Source organism: Pygoscelis adeliae, unplaced genomic scaffold (genome assembly GCF_000699105.1).
Source record: "Pygoscelis adeliae isolate BGI_AS28 unplaced genomic scaffold, ASM69910v1 Scaffold513, whole genome shotgun sequence".
NCBI classification, from domain to species: domain Eukaryota; kingdom Metazoa; phylum Chordata; class Aves; order Sphenisciformes; family Spheniscidae; genus Pygoscelis; species Pygoscelis adeliae.
This window is the reverse complement of record NW_008824591.1, coordinates 2,543,638-2,561,983: the sequence shown is the minus strand read 5'-3', so window position 1 is coordinate 2,561,983 and position 18,346 is coordinate 2,543,638. Positions and strand designations below refer to the sequence as shown.

The 18,346-nt window shown below is 43.0% G+C and overlaps 1 protein-coding gene across 2 annotated transcripts; it reads right to left on the bottom strand.

Annotated features, from left to right (window-relative positions):
- Positions 1 to 3,916: 3,916 nt before the first annotated feature.
- On the bottom strand, positions 3,917 to 17,920 carry TRNAU1AP (tRNA selenocysteine 1 associated protein 1). 2 transcript variants are annotated; one of them, XM_009322251.1, is made up of 8 exons: positions 17,829 to 17,920; positions 16,916 to 17,015; positions 14,076 to 14,128; positions 12,585 to 12,716; positions 9,321 to 9,440; positions 7,708 to 7,870; positions 7,094 to 7,127; positions 3,917 to 5,349 (listed from the first exon to the last, which is right to left on the bottom strand). In XM_009322251.1, the coding sequence occupies exons 1-8, from the start codon at positions 17,912 to 17,914 to the stop codon at positions 5,213 to 5,215; spliced, it is 825 nt and encodes a 274-aa protein (XP_009320526.1). In that variant the 5' UTR covers positions 17,915 to 17,920; the 3' UTR covers positions 3,917 to 5,212. The 2 variants fall into 2 exon arrangements, with proteins under 2 accessions (XP_009320526.1, XP_009320527.1); XM_009322252.1 differs by having other exon boundaries at positions 17,838 to 17,908.
- Positions 17,921 to 18,346: the final 426 nt, after the last annotated feature.

The following is an 18,346-nucleotide window of genomic DNA, read 5'->3' as shown; positions in this document are numbered from 1 at the left end:
CCCCAAATGAACCTCCAGTCTACCTGGCCCAAAGACAATTCCCCACTCCTCCTCCCCGCAAGGTGCGCGTCAGGGGTTGCTCTTCGAAAAGGTGAAGGCAGCACCTTCCTACTCCTTCCTCCCTTTTGGAAGGCTGGTGGGGGGGAAACACCCCACCCTCGGGGAACGGAGGGAAAGTTTCTTGGAAACAAAAGCCTATCTGCCCAAACAATGCCTCTGCCAGGTTCCTGGCTCGCGATCCAAAATCGGTGGAAAGGATTTAAAATGAGAGCACTTGCCGACTGGTTGGAAGGGACTGACGAAACTTCTGCAGGTAACTGACGCTGAAGCCACAGCCACCATGAGAAACCAGGTTGAAAAGCCCGTGACTGCTTCCTGCCCCCGAGCCCTGGGGAAAGTGCAGAAAGGATGAGGGAGAGCAACAGTTAGTTTTTAATCTGTTCTGAGCAAAATTCACAGATGAAAAAATCCACAGTGGTCAGGAATCGCCCCGGTAACCCCAACCACAAACATGCCAGGTTACCAATAAAATAAGCCGGCACCCATTTAAAGCAAAAGTCAGTCCCGAAATGAGCCCCAAACCTTGCATGACCAAGCTCTTCTAAAAACAGCCCTTGTCAAAGCCGGCAGGGACAGGTTACAAGCAGCTGGTCCCATCCTCCTCCTCCTCCACGGATCCTGCAGTTGCTCTGCCAAGTCACGAGGCATTCCCTGGGCAGCCCGGATTCTCCTTGGCACAGCGACTCGTGCAAAGTGAACCTAGAAATCTCCCTGTCAAATCCTAGGGCAGGGCAGAAACTCGCTCACTGTAGCAAAAACAACCCACCCCAAACATTCAGACAACCTTGGAAAACATCAAGTGTTTGGGAAGAGAATCTTCCAAATGCTGAACGGGGAGAATCCCCAAAGAGCAATACCAAAAACCAACAGATGCTCAGTAGACCTCAGCCCGTCACGAGAAGGCGGATGGAGAGAAGATGGAGCAGAGAAAATCCTGCTGCATGTCTGCTGTGCTCGACCACAAGGTCAGCGAAGCCCCGATGAAACCTCCCAGCACGGCTGGGAGCCCCACGTCAGCCTCTTCCGTGGCGCGGGATGGGGAGCAATCGCTGGAAGAGGCTGCAATTCCCACCGCTGGACAGGTGGGAGCAGACAATCCGCAGGGAAGCGCCCTGTGAAAAAACAGCAGCAAGGAAAAGCAAGGATGAATCGGTGGTCCGGGCGGGTTGCTGCGCCTCCAGCTCCTCAGGGGTCCTCTGTGCTGAGGGGACAAGACGAACCCTGTCCACATGCAGCTCAATCTACATCGCCTTAACTGCATCATCTACCGTTGCTTTGACCCTGGAAAATTTTACAACAGAAGCAGCGTATCGTCTGAGAAAAACGGAGGGTGTACCAGCCAGTACCCCCAAAACCCTTCTTACAAAACTGACCGCACTTGGTAAAACCATTTTGACTGGGAATAACTGCTAAGGAAGAAAAGTGTAGTAACTTGGGTGGGGAAAAAAAAAAAAAGGAGATATTTTCTGAAGAAATGCTCTAACCAGGCAAAAAGGTAAACCAAGCTTTGTCAGTGACATTTTCTGAACTAGCTCAATCAGTTTCTAAATGTAGCTATTGCATTTAAAATTCATACCCTATCCTGACATTGAATTAATTTCATGTCTAAGCAAATCCCAAGCTAAATCCAGAAACTGGTGTATCCAGTATGCTTTACAAGATACACTGGGAGATAGCAAGGCTAGAAGGTAAAAATTCCTCTCAGATCTTGTTTACCAGAAGCTGGGGATTAGCGAGCCAGTAATGAGAAACTTGAGTACGCAAAGATCAGAGTCAAACATCTCTGCTCCTCAGAAGGGATTCAGAGAAATACCTAAGGGTGCGGGATATGAACCTGTCTCCTGAAAACGGTCCAAGTAACAGGAATTTTCTCTAGTCAGACACACACGGAAAACATCACCGCCGGCCCCTGTCAGAACCCCCAGCCCATACACGGGGCTGCGCTGGTACAGACCCACGTTTGCTAAAGAAATGGTTTCAAACTCCTCATCCCACGGGAAGCCGGTCAGAATTTCTCACAGGCCATCCCTGATGCTTACTGTCAAGCTTTTAATTAAACACACGTTAATGGCAACAGGCCACCCCGCAGCCTTGCAGCTTACGCTTTGCATATCACCACTTCACATGCCCAACAGGAGTAACGCCCACGTCTTGCCGCTCTGCAGCTGGGTGAACATTTTTCAGTCTGCGTAACTCAAACGGTAGTCCGAGAGTCCCTGCAATTTAGAGCAATCTAAATTGGATCATCACATCTTCATCAAGTAACATAGTAAGAATGTTTGAGTTGTTTTTGTAATTACTAGTAAACGTTGCACGCTGAAAGGCAGAATACTTCATAATCTCAATTGCAGATTTTGATGCAATTTTCAAGAATTACCTAATCCCAGTGAGCTGTGATATCACCTGCCTTGGATTTCTTGCCTTCAGCGCATAAAGATAAAAGCAGAATTTACCTTACTACACGGAGTCCTTGTCTTTCATCTTGTGTTACGCTAAATGGTAATTAATCAGGGCTTTTCCTGTAGCCATCCATGAGAAACAAAATCCCACACTCTGCTTAACTTGGATTCCAAAACACAAACCCTACAAAATCCAGGTGACCGGCTGTTTTGTAGCTCCACATAAAAGTCTCCTCTGTGCTTCAGGTGCTGCAGCAATGGCCGGGAGCTGAAAATGAACATTAAGATGAATAAGTGATACACAGAAAAAAGTGCAGAGAGATTAACAGCTCAACAGAACATTGGCCAAGATTCTCACAAACAACCCCAAAAGGCTGGCTCACACATCAAGGGAACGTGGCCCAAAGCCTCACGTCAACCTCTCTCCTAAAAGGAAATGCACGAGCTATTTTAAGCTCTGCACCACCAGTTAACAGGCTTCAGCGGGTAATCTTTGCTGGCCTCTGTACTCCCAAATTGGTCTCCGTCTAAGGGCCCAAGGGTCTGTGCACACATAGCTCTCCGAGGAACTCGGGGGTGCCGCTTACGGTGGCTCACACGAAGCGTTACCAACTTTCTTTCCGCCAAGGCAGGTCCCAAAGAGAAGAATGAAGGGCACACACGGCAGCACTGTTGCAGCACAGTAACAGAACGATCTAGAAAGTGTTTAACAGCAGAACATAAGGAAAACCTTTACATCACCTCTGAAATGCCACTCTATTGAACAGGCACTTTCCAAGAAGAGGGGCATCATCTGAGTGTTCAGCACCGCTGACCAGCTACATCAGAAGAAAAAAAGCGCTCTGCTCTCTTCCACCTCTCCGCTGCCTCTGAAACACTACCAGCACACGCAGGGAACACTCATTTCCTTAAACTCAGAGTAACTGAAGGTTAGGACACTGTTAACGGCCCACAGCACAGTCAGATGCACAGCAGGAGGAAAAAAATTCACAGCAGATGAGAACGCAGGGGTCCAGCAGTCCTCTAGTTCCACTTAGAATCACAGAATCATAGAATCATTAAGGTTGGAAGAGACCTCTGAGATCATCGAGTCCAACCGTCAACCCAATACCCCCATGCCCACTAAACCATGTCCCTAAGCGCCTCATCTACCCGTCTTTTAAATACCTCCAGGGATGGTGACTCAACCACCTCCCTGGGCAGCCTGTTCCAATGTTTAACCACTCTTTCAGTAAAGACATTTTTCCTCGCATCCAATCTAAACCTCCCCTGGCCCAACCTGAGGCCGTTTCCTCTTGTCCTATCGCTTGTTACTCGGGAGAAAGTAACTCGCTCAGAAATATGCTAACTCCGGTGTATGTCACCATTCCCCTCATATTCACAGTGCGTTTACCATTGCAGTTGATAAAAAGACCACAGACTGACACATATACCATAATTATGGACACAAACAAAGGTGTAGTAGAAGTAGGCTTTATGAAAGTATTTAAATTTTGTGGCAAATCTCTGCATCAACATGGGCAGGGAGGCAACTAAATGCCTTGCAGTAGCAATTTCAGTTACCAAACTATTTCTTGGATAGATATTTATTACAGGTAGTTTATCTGTTCCTGTTTCTCAAAGAGTTTAAGGCACAAAAGCCTGAAAAGGGCTTATAACATGTACATAAGTGCTATTATTTTCGCTTTCACCTCTAACGCAACATAATATTAGCTTAAATATATTGCTTGTCCATCCAGCTTATACAACATCCAGTAGAAAACTGCTTTCCAGGTTAGCAACAATTTGTTGCACAATATATCAATTAGATTGCTCTGACCCGTTTTTGCTGCAAGATCTTCAGTTTCACCATATTCGCTCTGACAGGACAGTGGAAGACGCTATGAAATTGTAACATCTTAATGAGACCATCAAGGCGTGTCCACAATGAAAAAAGGCATGATACACAAAATAACATTTAAACAAGGTTGCCGGTAAAGGTGTTTTAAACTGCTTGACTGATGGGGAATTATTTCCTCATACACAGGTGGAGAAGCAAGCCAAACGTGCGAGAGATCACCAGGTAGAAGGCATCGGTCTGTAGTAGTTTTATAACGCTCCTTTCTGTCTTTACTCTCCAAAACGCTCTTCAGGCAGATTGCTTAAGAACACCAAGCTATAAACTTGCTAGCTCAAGATCACAGCTTCGGTGAAGCAGAACATAAGCTTTCATCTACATGGTTCTTTCCCGTGCTCAAGTTACAGCAACCTTACCCAGTCACTAGAAAGCTTTTGAGACATTTTAGTGGTATCCAACAATGATTTTTTAAAATAGCACATTCATGAGAGTTGGATCAAATGACTGAAGACAGTTAAATGGGCAGCAAAACAGAAAGATGGGCAGGAACCAAAATGCAAAGGGTAATTTTACTTAAAAGACCAACTTTTTTATTGTACGTTGGAGTAGAGTCTTTCCCCTGTGCCATCTCGTTGAAAGTTTATAAATTACAATTCCCAAGAAGTATTAAGAGTTCATTTCAAGACAAAAGGAATAAAACTGTTGCAGTTCTAACTTTCACCATGAATAAAAGTTACCATGATGCTCCTACCACACTCATTCTGTACAGGAAAGGCCACAGTCCTCCTGCACTTCGAGTAACAGACCTGGGTGGAGAAAGGGCCACCCCTCACTACTGCAGGATCCAGGTGCAGCGTTAACAGTCCGGAGCGCACTGGCGGGCTTGTCACACAGACACAGTGCCTCAGCAACGAGGCTATAACACGGCTGGAATCTCTGACGAGACAGTGTCCAAAGGCTGCCAATGACAGTCCATCAAGGCATCGTAGAGCTCTTCACTCTGTTCCATAAACTGTTTATTTGCTTCATGGACGTCCAACTGAGGCGTCGGATCTAAAGGAGGAAAGACAGACAAATAGGTCACATGCCAAATGTGTTAGGAAAAACCCACACCCCGTAAACATGTTAGTTTTATTAAAACAAATGTGGGGGGAGTCACAAAACATTCCCAGCACTTGCCCAATCACGAACCTGACTAGATTAGCCCTGGTAAATCTTTCTGCAATGGGATAAGAAATAACTACATCCAAGTATGTCCCTCTTTCCAGTGGTGATTGCCCCCATAGCAGAGTCAACAGAGAGAACGCATACCTGCACCTCGCAGCCCAGGGAAGCCACTTAAACTGCCAAAGAAGGTGGGTTGGCACTAAGGCACCGGACTGCAAAGTGGAGGAGCGGAGGCGCAGGCACACGTTCCGTTCTGCTCCCTCCACTACAGGGTCAGAGTGGATGGCTGGGGACGGTAGCCTCTTACGCTGCTGCAACAAGAGTCACCAGAGCTCGTCTGCCAAAGCCTCGAACATCTCAAAGCATTTCACAGTTAGTAACCAAAGAAGTGCCAGCGACACCCAGTGAATTACGCATGAATATGTCCCCTATTTTACAGTTGGAAGAAATGTTTGTAAAGCATTCTGGAGCCAGAGAGCAACCCAGTGGGCACAATTCTGCTGCTACCAACGCACACTTAACATTTCACAAAAATCGACTCATCGTATTCCCCAAAGCACTTGTAGGATGTAAAGCTCACCTACCACCACCCACGATCTAAAGCTCAGGTTATCAGACTAGCACAATCACATAGGTTAGTAAGCCACTATCAGAGTGCAAAGCAACTAGCCGACTGAATGGAAAAACCACAAAACACATCAGGAATAAAATGCTTGTAAACATGTTCGGTTTTAGCTACCTCATGTTGTAACAGATCACAGGAGAAGAGAATTAAGAAAAAGGAATGATGCACCGGCAATACATTATTTCAGTTTCCTACAAATTTCAACATATTAATTTAATCAATGAGAAAAAGACACCCCAGAGATATTCTAACTATAGTACTGGTGTATTAGTTTCAGAGAAAGGAAAGCTCTCCGGTAATGCTTTTAAAAGCCATTAAGGGCTTTCTCATTGACATCATTACTGATGCCTATGGATCCTGTAACGGATCCAGCTGCTTTCTACTGTTACCGTGTGATTTTTAAATTTTTTTTAAAGAGACGAATAAGATACACTACATAGTGCACATTCCACTCAAGAGAGAAATTTGGAACTGCTAGTATGAAATGATTGCTTTCTTGCATCAATAAATTAAAACTGCTTGTATGTGTATCTAAAACCCCAACATGGTTTAACGGCCCATTTCAAGCAATGACTGCTAAAGCAAATATTTTATCAGTGTGCTAACTGGTATTATTTCTTTTTTAAACTAAGAGCACAGTGAAGTATCCTGGGCTCTAAATTCCAAGATTTTACAGAAAAACAGAACATCTACATTGTTTTTGTAGCATACCAGAAAAAATACTTTAAAAAAGGATAAAAGTTTGACTACTATAGAACATTAAAACCTCAGTGCTAGTGAAATCAATTACTTTCAGTCCTGACAAAGTTCCGACTAGGAACAGCATCTGTAAAATAAGGATGCAATTGTGCTAGGTGATAGTGACCCACAAATTTTCTCAGACCTCAGATTTACTCAAAGATAAAGCTATATTATACACTGAAACTAAGGGCCAATTTGAGAAAGACTACCTCTAATCAGTGCAGAACAAACAGACAACTTCAATATCGAATTCAAGAAACGTACCTTCCAATGCATCCTCACCAACTTCTTCATATGTCTGTGAGGAAAAAAAAAAACACCTTAGGACAGCAGATATTTATCTTTTATGAACATCATCTGTTGATTACTGCTGTCCTACACTGACTTTTATATCTGACTGATTATAACAGAATTCTTCACACATAAGCCCCGTGTTCCACTCCCGACAGACTCCACGGGGGAGATCCCACATTAAACTTCTAACAGAGGCAGCAGTTCTTGAAATCCCTGTGGTGCAGTGGGTGGCTGTCCTGATCTGTTTTATCCTCTAAAACAAGGCTTATGAAGGATCCCAGAAGGCAGTCTTAGCGCTGTCTGTCCAACCGCCCGTATCAAGAGAACCCTTCTACCATGACAACTGTATTAAGAGACGCCCTTATGCCCCCCCCCCCGCCTTTTTACCCCTCAAGTCCCAGCAATATCCCCCAAACAAGGCAACAGTACACACCAGGGTCAGCTAAACAGTTTTGCTTCCTCGTCAGGTAGCTATATTAAGGCCCCAGAGTTGAATATAAAATGGGCCCGTCACCGTTTTGTAACCTATGTCGTGTTTCTGTGCTGAGCGATCACTGAAGAGCGAGTACGTCGCCCTGCCCTACCTGCATCGTGCTCTGCGTGTATCCATACTGGGGATAGCTGTAGCTGTAACTGCCCGTGTTCTGGTCGTAGCCCCACTGGGCATAGTAGTTGTGATATTGTTGGTAATATTGGTTATAATTATAGTTGTACATCTGATTGTACTCCATTGGTTTCACACGATTACTTAAAAAAATAAAGCAGGAATAAGTTGCAAATAATGCAGAACAATTACGAAAAGAAGCAGTGAAATAGCTTAAGATACAATATGGTACATAGACAAGGCTTAGTCTAACATGCAAATTTCAGTCTTTAAAATATATTCGCTATTTACTGCAGCAGTATTGATCATTTGCATACATTTGCAGAAAGAAAGAAGTGGTTTAAATTTAATGCCCTTTCCTGTATTCATATTCATCTTCATTAATAAACACTGCTTTCATTCTTTATGAGTAATTTGGTATCGCTTCCTGGCTTTGGGAAGGGAAGAGTTCAGGACTATGAGCCTCAGTTTAGAACAATCCTGAACCACGATCCAGATTCTTGGGCCCCTTTTCCCTTCTGATAAATGGGATGAAGTTAAGTACCCTGCAGCTTCCTGAGACAAGGTACTGAGTCTTGCTTTACATGAAGAGTTAAAGACTTAGAGCCTTGCAAAAGAACTGGGGTTTTCTTTAGTAAGAATGGACAAAAACCTTTCCCTTCTGCCACTATCGTACAGAAGCCTAACCGACGACTGGTTGTCGCCATTCCCACTGAACTGGGTGGTCTTCAATGCACATAGTTGGAAGAGCTCATGAAGTAAAAAGGACTACGAGCAATTGAAAAAATAAATAGCCTGTGAGCTGACTAAAATTCCCATTCCTTGCCATAAAGTGGCAGCATTCCCAAGGAACTGGGAATCTCACCTGATTATCAAGATTTGAAATAATGAGATGACAAATATTGTTTGGAAATGAAAATGTCACACATAAAGCTATGTCTAATGATGAAATTAGTGAGAAGTAGGAAGAGGGAAACATCAATCTTCTCACCACGATACACCCCCTTTTTCTGCTTTTCTCTTCCTTATCCCCCCAAGACTTCTGAGGTCACTGAAAATCTAAATGTTATTCAAATAGGGAGCAATTACTATTATTTGTATTACCCTAGTGCTACGAGCCCCAAGTCAGACCAGGATCTCATTGTATCAGGTTCTGAACAAACACAGAAAAAAAAGTTAATCCCTGCCCCAAAAGACTTATATTTAGTAGACAATATAATAGAATTAGCAAGGTAATTGAGCTTTGCTATCCAGAAATCAATAAGCAGATTTAGACTATTTCAATTTAATGCAAAGGAACAGATACTTTAAAAATAATCATATTTAAATACAGTGTGTGTACATGTGTGTGTATTTAATAACGTATACAAATAAAAACAGTGTAAAATGCTTAGTCTTGATCTAATGTTATAATTTTTTTGAATTCCTGTGCATTCTGATACTCTAGCTACTTTACTATATTCGTGGGTATTCCTTCACTTTGTGATGGAAACATCCAGGAACTGTACCCAAGCCACTAAGAGACATTTAAAAAAACATGTGATTTCACATCACGGTGCTCTTACATAAACATCTGGCTGCTCTTATACTCACGCTTTTGGTATAGCCACACTCAAGCGTACAGGTTTAGAGCCCAACCCCACAGCTCCTTGACACTCTGTCAGCGCTCTTTTCTGTTCCAGTTCATCCGTGAATTTCACGAACCCGTAACCTCTGCAGAGATACAGAATAACTCATATAAAACAAAAACAAAAAAGCCATGCCACTTTTTTTTTTTAATATTTACAGTGAAGTCAAAATTAGTTTTGAAAAACACAGCAAATGAAACACACTCACTAGGCCTGTCCCTGCTTTTACTAGAGATTACGTGATTCCGTCTTCCAGTTGCTTTGTATTATTTGCAAAATGCTTGAAACTGTACGTCCAAGCTTCGGCAGTACTTGCAAGGGCTTCACAGAAGTAATGTAAGTCTTGTGCCAGTGGATTCTGGGGAATTGGAAGTGAGCTGACGCAAGACACGTCGAAATGCATGAACAGACAGCAGCAAAGCCTCAAATCTATACCGGGAGGATACAGATAATCTAAACAATTGCAAGTCAGCACAGGATTGACAAGACATAGGCACCGTTTATATCTAAAACTGCCCCACTGTGAAGGAAAACGTTGCTTTTCTGTAGGATCAACTGAGATACACTTTCTAATCAAGTCCTTTTTTCAACAGGAAAATATTCAAATTGGCTTTCTGTCATCCCTGACAACGGCACGGCCCCATCAGCATTCTCAACAGTGGACCTGAAAACGAGCTCTTAACGTCAAGTTGCTAAAACCTGCTCTGACAGCACAACTTGAAGAGGGATAGCACACAGCCAGCAAACCCTCGACTCCGTGGCAATCCTTCACTGTGGTGCTAGCTACTAGTGGCTGTACCTCAGCCAGACAGAAAATATTAATTCCCCTCCAACCCCAAAGGTCCTTTGTGTGGGATTCTGATGCTGTAGTGAGTCAGAAGCAATGCAACAGCATCCGAGAGGGCAGTGCCAGGATCCCAAGACAGAATGGGCTGCCTCACGCAGCAGAAAGATCAAAGACTTAGGTGTGGGAGGGCAAAGGAAGGAGTTTGGGAGGGAAAGGGCTTGTCTACCTGGAGAAAAGAACGAGCCGTAAGCAAGGGTGTAAATTTACAGCATATTATCTATTCTGTGGGAACTCTTAAACACCAAGTAACACATTATTTTGAAGGCGGCATCACCTAGTACTCGTAGTAGGTCCACACTGGAAGCTATTACAGAGCAGTTGGTGCCTCATAAAATGCAGTATCTTGCATAGCAAGCTATACACACAAGTCCAAATATGTATTTTTATACATATATGCATGTATGTACGTGTACTCCTCGCATACAGAAGACCAAATCAAAGCTCAGGCTTATCCATATACAAACCAGATAATTAAGCAAGAGCAAAACTCTACATGGGTACACATTCTGTTTAACTTGCCCTCCGCAAAAGGACTGTGGCAAATTAAACGAGTGCAAGTCAACTCTTAAGTCAGTTTAAGTCAGTTTTAGGTGTTTGCACCCAAAAGTGTGTAAGTTTCTAAGCTGCTACAAAGAGTCCTGCAGCCTTTCGGATGGGACCAGGAGTGCGTAAGTGAAACCGGGAATACTGGCAGTTCCAAAATGGAGATGGACAGATAAAGAGTTGGATGTAGTGTATAGGAATAGATGTGAGGTGCAGCGAGGGAGACAGTGATTCTTCCAACTTTTCCAGACACTTAGTTTTTTCACACCGATGGCTAAACCAGATTTTAGTACAGAAGAAAACCCACCAAGAAATAATTTCTTCGTGGCCAGGACCACCCTGGCAGACATTCTGTCCTGTCCCAGCAGTTAGGACAAGCCCCCCAGCCTGCACCCTCAGCAGAAAGCAAAGAAGCAGGCACAGCACTATGGCATCAGGCTCCAAGCTCCTCTCTTGCCTGGACAAGAGGTGCTGGGAGGAGGCCTTCCTGATCTACTAGGATCAGGATCTTTCACCGGGCACGTCCACAAGCCCCAGGTTCCTCTCTCACATCACACTGACACCTGCAGTTGCCTCAGCTTTGAGTAACTGCACAAGTCACAACAAAGCCCCTGGCAGCAACACCCCGGCACTGCTAGGGGAGATAGCTGTGCTCTGCCCAGCAATAGGCCTTTAAGTCCCTGCTCTTCCCCGCTTCCCAAGCTACCACAGATTCCCTTTCCCTGAGGTCTGCACTTAAGAACAGTTCGCAAAGCCCAACCAACGGCCCAGCCTGCATCACCCAACACCTATTTTGTAGGCAGAGATTGAAGCAGGTGCAGCAAAACAAGAACTGCTGGGTTTACACCTCTGAGGAGGAGGAGGCACCCGGAGCCCACCCCGGCAGCGTCGGTCTCAGGTGAGGTGGTGGTAACAACAGGAGTACTTAACAGCCAGAGAGTGACTGAGCAGCTCTGCAAGAGGTTCGGGTTGCACACTGAGAACAACTTCATTACTGGGGAGGTAGTGCAGCACTGGAACAGGCTGTCCAGACGGATTGTGTTATCTCTGTCCTGGGAGGATCTCCAGGCTACAAAACTCATGGCTGACCTGGTCTAGCGTAGGCAGCAGTCCTGCTCAGAGTGGGAACTTGGACAAGAGACCTCCAGAGGTTCCTTCAAACCAACATGTCTAAGACCTTATGTGAGAAAGAGGGGAGATCTACAGCCATATTCTAGGCCTTGTCACAACATTCTCATATTATTATACCAGAATATTGAAGCCTGTTCATTTCTGTTTTGAAAACAAGGATGCTGACCAACTGGTCCCTTTTCTAGAAAAATGCAGTTTCCTTTTCTGCTATTTAGAAAATGTTTTAATAACATTAAGAAAACCGACTTTTTGACATCTGTTTTTGGCGAGACGTTTCCAGTGAAGATGAATAGGGCAGCTACTAAGTACTTGACAATGAATCATAGCTTTGTTTGCCCTACCCTATTTGAAATAAAAACCTGTAAAGCTTTCACAGGAATATATGCTCAGTAGCCTAAAGACTCTAAAAGCACAATTCCATCTGAAAGTCCAGGCAGTGTTTCAAGATTACCTAGACATTCTTCAGCATTTTCAGAAGTGCAGTAACATACTGCCAACACACAAAGGGCATAATACTGACAGGGGAGTGACAATACACTGTGGTGACTACCAAAACCCAAGCATACTGTAGACTGAATATCCAAGAACATTGTATTTTTAGATATCTAAAATCTAAGCTGATAGAATATTCTGTTTCCCTTGCTGCATTGCATCTTTCCTATTGCTGCATGTGAAGTGAAAGAAAAGAATGAATAAAAGATTACTTACTTGGATACTCCTGCCTGGTCCAAAACAACTTTTCCACCTCTACACGATGGATAAACTTTAACAAAAAATTCATATAACATGCCATCATCCACATCAGGAGTCAGGTCTCCCACAAAAAGTGAATATTCTGGACTAAAGAAATCAAAAGAAAACTTCTTAAGTACAATCACACAAAAAAAGAGGCGTGCTGAGTGACAGCTAACATTTAGCCTAAACATTTGACTTCAGAAAAAAGTGATATTAAAGGACCATTTAATGGATGCTTTAAAATGTCGCCAGTTAAGTTGCTTAGGTGACTAAAATTTTTATTGACATTGCTTTTCAAGTTAATTCAGGCAGCACAACTAATCTACTCAATACTGCTTTTTATTTAAAGAGAATTTCATTTTTTAGTTCTCACAGGATATCTCTGGATTTCTAATATGGCAAGAAAACATTACTGTTTCATTTATAGATTTGCTACTTCAAATATATAGATCTTAAATTATAATATATGAATTAAGATACTTTGACGCTAGAAAGTTTAAATATCTTGAAAGACACTCCTGGCAAATCTGCTGTGCCACACAAAAGGTAAAGCATAAAACTGACAGGCAGTCTACGTTATCCTCCCTCTGCTAAAGACTCACGGGGCAAGCTGCTGGAATCAGAAAGGCTGTGTTACCCATCTGTATTTCCAGAGCAAATGGAACCATAAGAACTAGTTAACAAATGTAAATCTCATTCTTGCCCCCATCTGTCATGCCTCGATTCTAATCTAGAGTTGTTTTTTTTTTCAAAGAGATTCATAATCACCTAAAATAAAAATATAATTGCTGAGATATGACTAACACTACCCTAATAAACTGCAGGACTGTGCTGCTTTCACCCTCGTACACACCTGCCTGAACACCTCCTTGTGTTATTACTACTTCAACGGTGTAAGCAGTTCTGGGCAGGTGTTATGAGAGGTACTCACACCACCCAACTTCAGGAGCCTAATTTAGCTTGTTTGTCTCCTTACGCACCTCTCACTGTCAATGGAGAAAGAAGGGCTCCTCCAGAGGGCAATTCAGAGCACCCTTCTCTCTCTTTGCTGACTGTTGTGGTACTTTAGCCAGTTAAGCCAGGCGGTGTGAAACCACTGCATTTATCTTTAGGTGCTAACCACATTCATGGCATTATATAGTATTACGATGGGACGCATCCTCAGATACACAGAAAGTGCTAACGTGCTACAGCATCACAAATATCTGCAGTGTGTGCCAAGGCAGTTTAATGTCATCTACCTTTTTTAATTATGGGATTTAGCTGTCTGGCACTGCTAGACAAAATGGTACAATTTTTAGTTGTATGCATCTCATGAATGCTCTCCTATCCAAATTTGCTAGCTGTACATCTCAACCAGCAATGATGAACTTGTGGGTTTACGTATTTTGAATCCTCTTCGCAAGGCAATTGATAAAAAGACATTAAGCAAGCAAAACTAATATTTGAATATTGAGCTTTTACCTGTTATCGGGCTGTTTTCCATACGTTGCATAATTCAATTTAAATCGCTTTGCCTGAAACAAGGCAAAAATGAATCCATACATTCAAACTTTCTCATGTGAATCCAAACAATTAGGAAAAAGTACAATAAGCTTATTTTACATAACTTTCTTAATGCTGACAGATGTTCAATGCCGTCAGGCCAGCCAGTTAAGGTATCAAGGACAACGTTTTTATTTGACTTCAGTACGGCTATAATAATGAGAATCAGCAAAGAACCTGCACCAAGAGGTTTGGCCTATCTTTATTTCAGCGGTTTATAAAGCTACTGAAAGAGAGGTGACCCTTACATAGCATCAAATTTTTGTATCTTTAAGGAAGACAGGAAAACAGAGGTACTAACAACAAATATTAAATGACTTCTAATTTTAAGGTCTTAAAATGAAATGACAGCACAGACTGTTGGACATTTGTGATTTATAAGAATACTGGCAGACCAGAATCCGCCACCTCAGAAGATGGAATCAATCCCTGAGCCTGGAAGTATGGCTAAATACTTTGCTCTGGATGATGTGTTCATTCAGTAAGATCCAAAACTAAGGTTTTTCCGAAAGCCTTACCTGTCATTGGACACTGGAGGCCCCCCTAAACTTTGCACCAGATTTTCTTTTTAAACAAGTTTCCCAGGAGGTTAGATTCGTGCCCACTGGCACATCTGGAAGTCCCTGCCCCCATCCTACCAGGGTGCAGCAACTTGCACCCAACTCACATTTATGTCTAGACCAAGATCTCAGGAGCAGCTGGTCTTCTGCCTCAAAATCCCGGGGGTCTCAATCCCATGGGCATTCTTATATGATGCTTAGCACACAATGACCCAAGCAGGCTCACTGCAGAGTGCAATGCTAATTGCTATTTTCTTCTGAAACACGTCTGACAGAGAAAGAAGCAAAGGATTGCACCCCTTTACAAGAATACTGGTGTTAGAACTCACCCAGACAGTGGAAGACCTAAGCTGGATTCCCTCGTCAGCTTGAGGGGCTTCAAAACCATTTTTCTATCTCCCACCAGGCTTCCAAAGCAGATATCCCTCTGCACTACACAGTGGCATAGCAAGATCTCAAGGGGAATTTGGCCAAAGAAAGCAAGCCTACTGTGAGTCCATAACCTAGAGATCAGGACGTTTGTTTAGTACAGCGGAGAGCTGAGTGTGCTCCTGCACCTTGTATGATGTATTTTCTTCCCTCAAAGATAGCGTAAATAAATCTTGGGAAATAGAACAAAGACTTAAGTCTAGGCTATAATCATGTTCCTTGCATGCTTACATTCACTGGTGCACGGTGATATACAACTCTTTCTGTGGACCATTTACAAGCTAACACAAAATTTAGATTCCACTCTGAAGCACTTTCATATTTTTTTTGGATTTCACTCTTCATCGCAATATTTTGGGTTTAAACTCAACGAGAGACCTGAGAGTACTTCCACTCAAATGGGAACTGGGGATGCTAATTCTGTAAATTAGAGACGGCAACAGCACCATGGCTCTCTGTTAGTCCTTTGGCTGATTCAGTATTTAAAAATAAATAAAAGAGTGAGCCACATTCAGTTTTCCGCAAACAAGAGAAAAAGTATCTAAATGCAAGAGACGAGCTGGACAGTTGCCTGCTGAGTGCACCGATTTAGGCTGCCTACATTGGATCTCTGTCTGACATCTGTAATTCTCTCCACGTGTTATGTAAATCAACCCTCTACACAACGCCACATTTTGAATTAAACTGTGGACAAAGGCGGGTATTCCCGAAACCAAACTTCAATTATTATATTACTCCTTGCAAGAGCTGCTCTCTTTCTCTCTCTAGTGACTGTAGAAGGCATCTAGGTAGATTAGCTTCCCTTAATCGTGGGCTCTGATTTGCACTATAAGGGCATCTTAAACAGGACAGGTGAAACAGATACCTCCAGGCCTCTCATCTACCCTGTTAACAGGGGACGCCATCCTCTCAGGGAGGTTGACCAAATACTTCAAGGAACAACACCCGAACTTCCCCGTTTCCTACTCAGGGTATTAACTACACTGAAATCGGCATTGATTTACCTTCCTATATCACGCTGTAAGTGAGGTGGTTCTAGAGCTGCTTTATGAACCAGTCATCCTAGCTACTGCAGCCAACTTCTGCGGGTACAACGGACAGCTGTGTCAGCTGTCCCGTTTTAATCTACTACACATTCGAGTCAACATCCTAAAATTAGCCTCTATGACTATTCCTCCTCTTCTTCCTAACTACCTAGCTTTTATGTATCCGAGACATTTCTTACGCATTGCAATTATACAGTGGACTAGCTCTTTCTCCACTGGCAATAGGTTTGAATAACTTCTGTTTGCTAAGGGCCAAGAATAATGCAAGGCTTAAAAGTCATGTCTCTCTTGCAAATCAAAGTTACTCAAAACTCAGTGAGAACTTGCAAGTTCATCTTGTACATATAAAACAACATACACGCTGTAACAAATTAATATGGAACGACAAACAGAGAGAGACAGAAGGACTGTGGTAGGTACACTCCATCTATTTTTTCCTTGTTCTTCTCTGGTGTCTTATTAGTCCAACGTTGGTAATAGTAGAGAGGCTCAGAAATACAACATTTCTGTACCTGGATTTCTTCCAGACATTCACAGAGAAATGAGAATTTTTTCCAACAATTTTCTGAGCAAGAACATTACTAGTTCATTAATTGAACTCTAAAGAAAAGAAGAATCCCAGTTTGCTAACTATGAATTTGTCTGTAACCATTCAAAATACAGATTCTACATTATCTGTTCCTTCCCAGTTTTGCTTCCCGGTTGGCTGATTTCATTTACTCACCGGTGTAGCACCAGGAAGCGGTTTTCCATTGATTTTGTGTAAACATTTCTCTGCAGTAGCTAGATCTGCAAATTCTACAAAGCAATAGCCTGCTGGAATTCTGAACATAGACACAGGAGAGGAGAGAGAAAGATTTCAGATTTAAAACACATTTGAGGAGGAATATTATATTTTTAGATAACTGGTAGGAAATTTGCTATAGTTGCAATACTTTTTCAAAGAGAACAAAAAAGAACAATTTCTTTTTCAAAGTATAAACATTAGCTACCAAAAAGAAACTAGCAATCTTGGATCTCAAGTAAAGTGACAGCCCCTACTTACCAGTAAGTCATGTCAACATAAGCACATAGAAAATAGTTTTGCTCACAATTAGTTTACTTCCTACTTTCATTTGACTACATAAATTTTCCCACCCAAGTTTAAACAATTGAAAACTGAAATTACAACATTTACAAAACATGAAACTACTTCATTCTGCGTAGTCACTTATTTTATTCCAAATTAACTCAAAGGGTCCTCATATGGCGCCTTCTAAAGTCAGACTTCCCACCTCTGCCAGCATCCCGTAGCTGCACTAGTGCAACGATTAACACAGACTAGTCACTGAAGCCTTCAGCCCAGAAGGTGTAATTCCCAGAGGGTCTGTATGGCATACATATGCCGCTCTGAATGAGTGCCGAAGCACTGCAGGATGAGGGCCAAACCTTGGTTTGTTGATGGGGAGGTTGAAGAGCCAGCAATTGTCCTCTCCATTGCCATCATCAATATACCCATATTGTTGGCAGCAATGGCGAAAAGCTCAAACGGAAAATCGCTGTAATACGGACAGGACCACAGCGATGCCAAGCAGAGGGCAAATGGTTCAGTCCAAATGCACTGGTAGAACAAACTGAGAACAAGCATGAACAGTTACCCTGTCAACCTGTTTCGAATGATTTTTACGCTCAGTACGAGCTCTCCCATGGTGGCAAAGGCTCTTGAAACAAAGCTTTCATCCATATATGGCTCCAGCTATAAAAGCAAAAAAAATGAAAGTTAGACCAAGGCATCTACAAAAAGGAGAATATATGTGTCAATGTCACCCTAAGCAGTTAAAACATTATTGAGAAGTATTTTACCCTTACACTTCAAAAAGAAGACTCATTTAAGAGGGTCGATGCCACTCAAAACCAGCAGGCATGCATGAACCAGGCTCAACAGTCTGCAAAGTGGAACCCAAGAGACAGCATGAATTTCAGAGAACAGGGAGCTTTCACAGAAGGACAAAAGCCACTCAGAAACATACAGCAACAAACTGAGCGTTCACTACACGGAGCAGGGGATAAGGAGATGGCAGGCTCCTTCTCTGTACGCAAACAGAGGTTGGGCCAGCGCTATCGGTACACAGGCGCGGCACAGCCCGGGGTGCTATGACGAACGGGTGGCATGCGT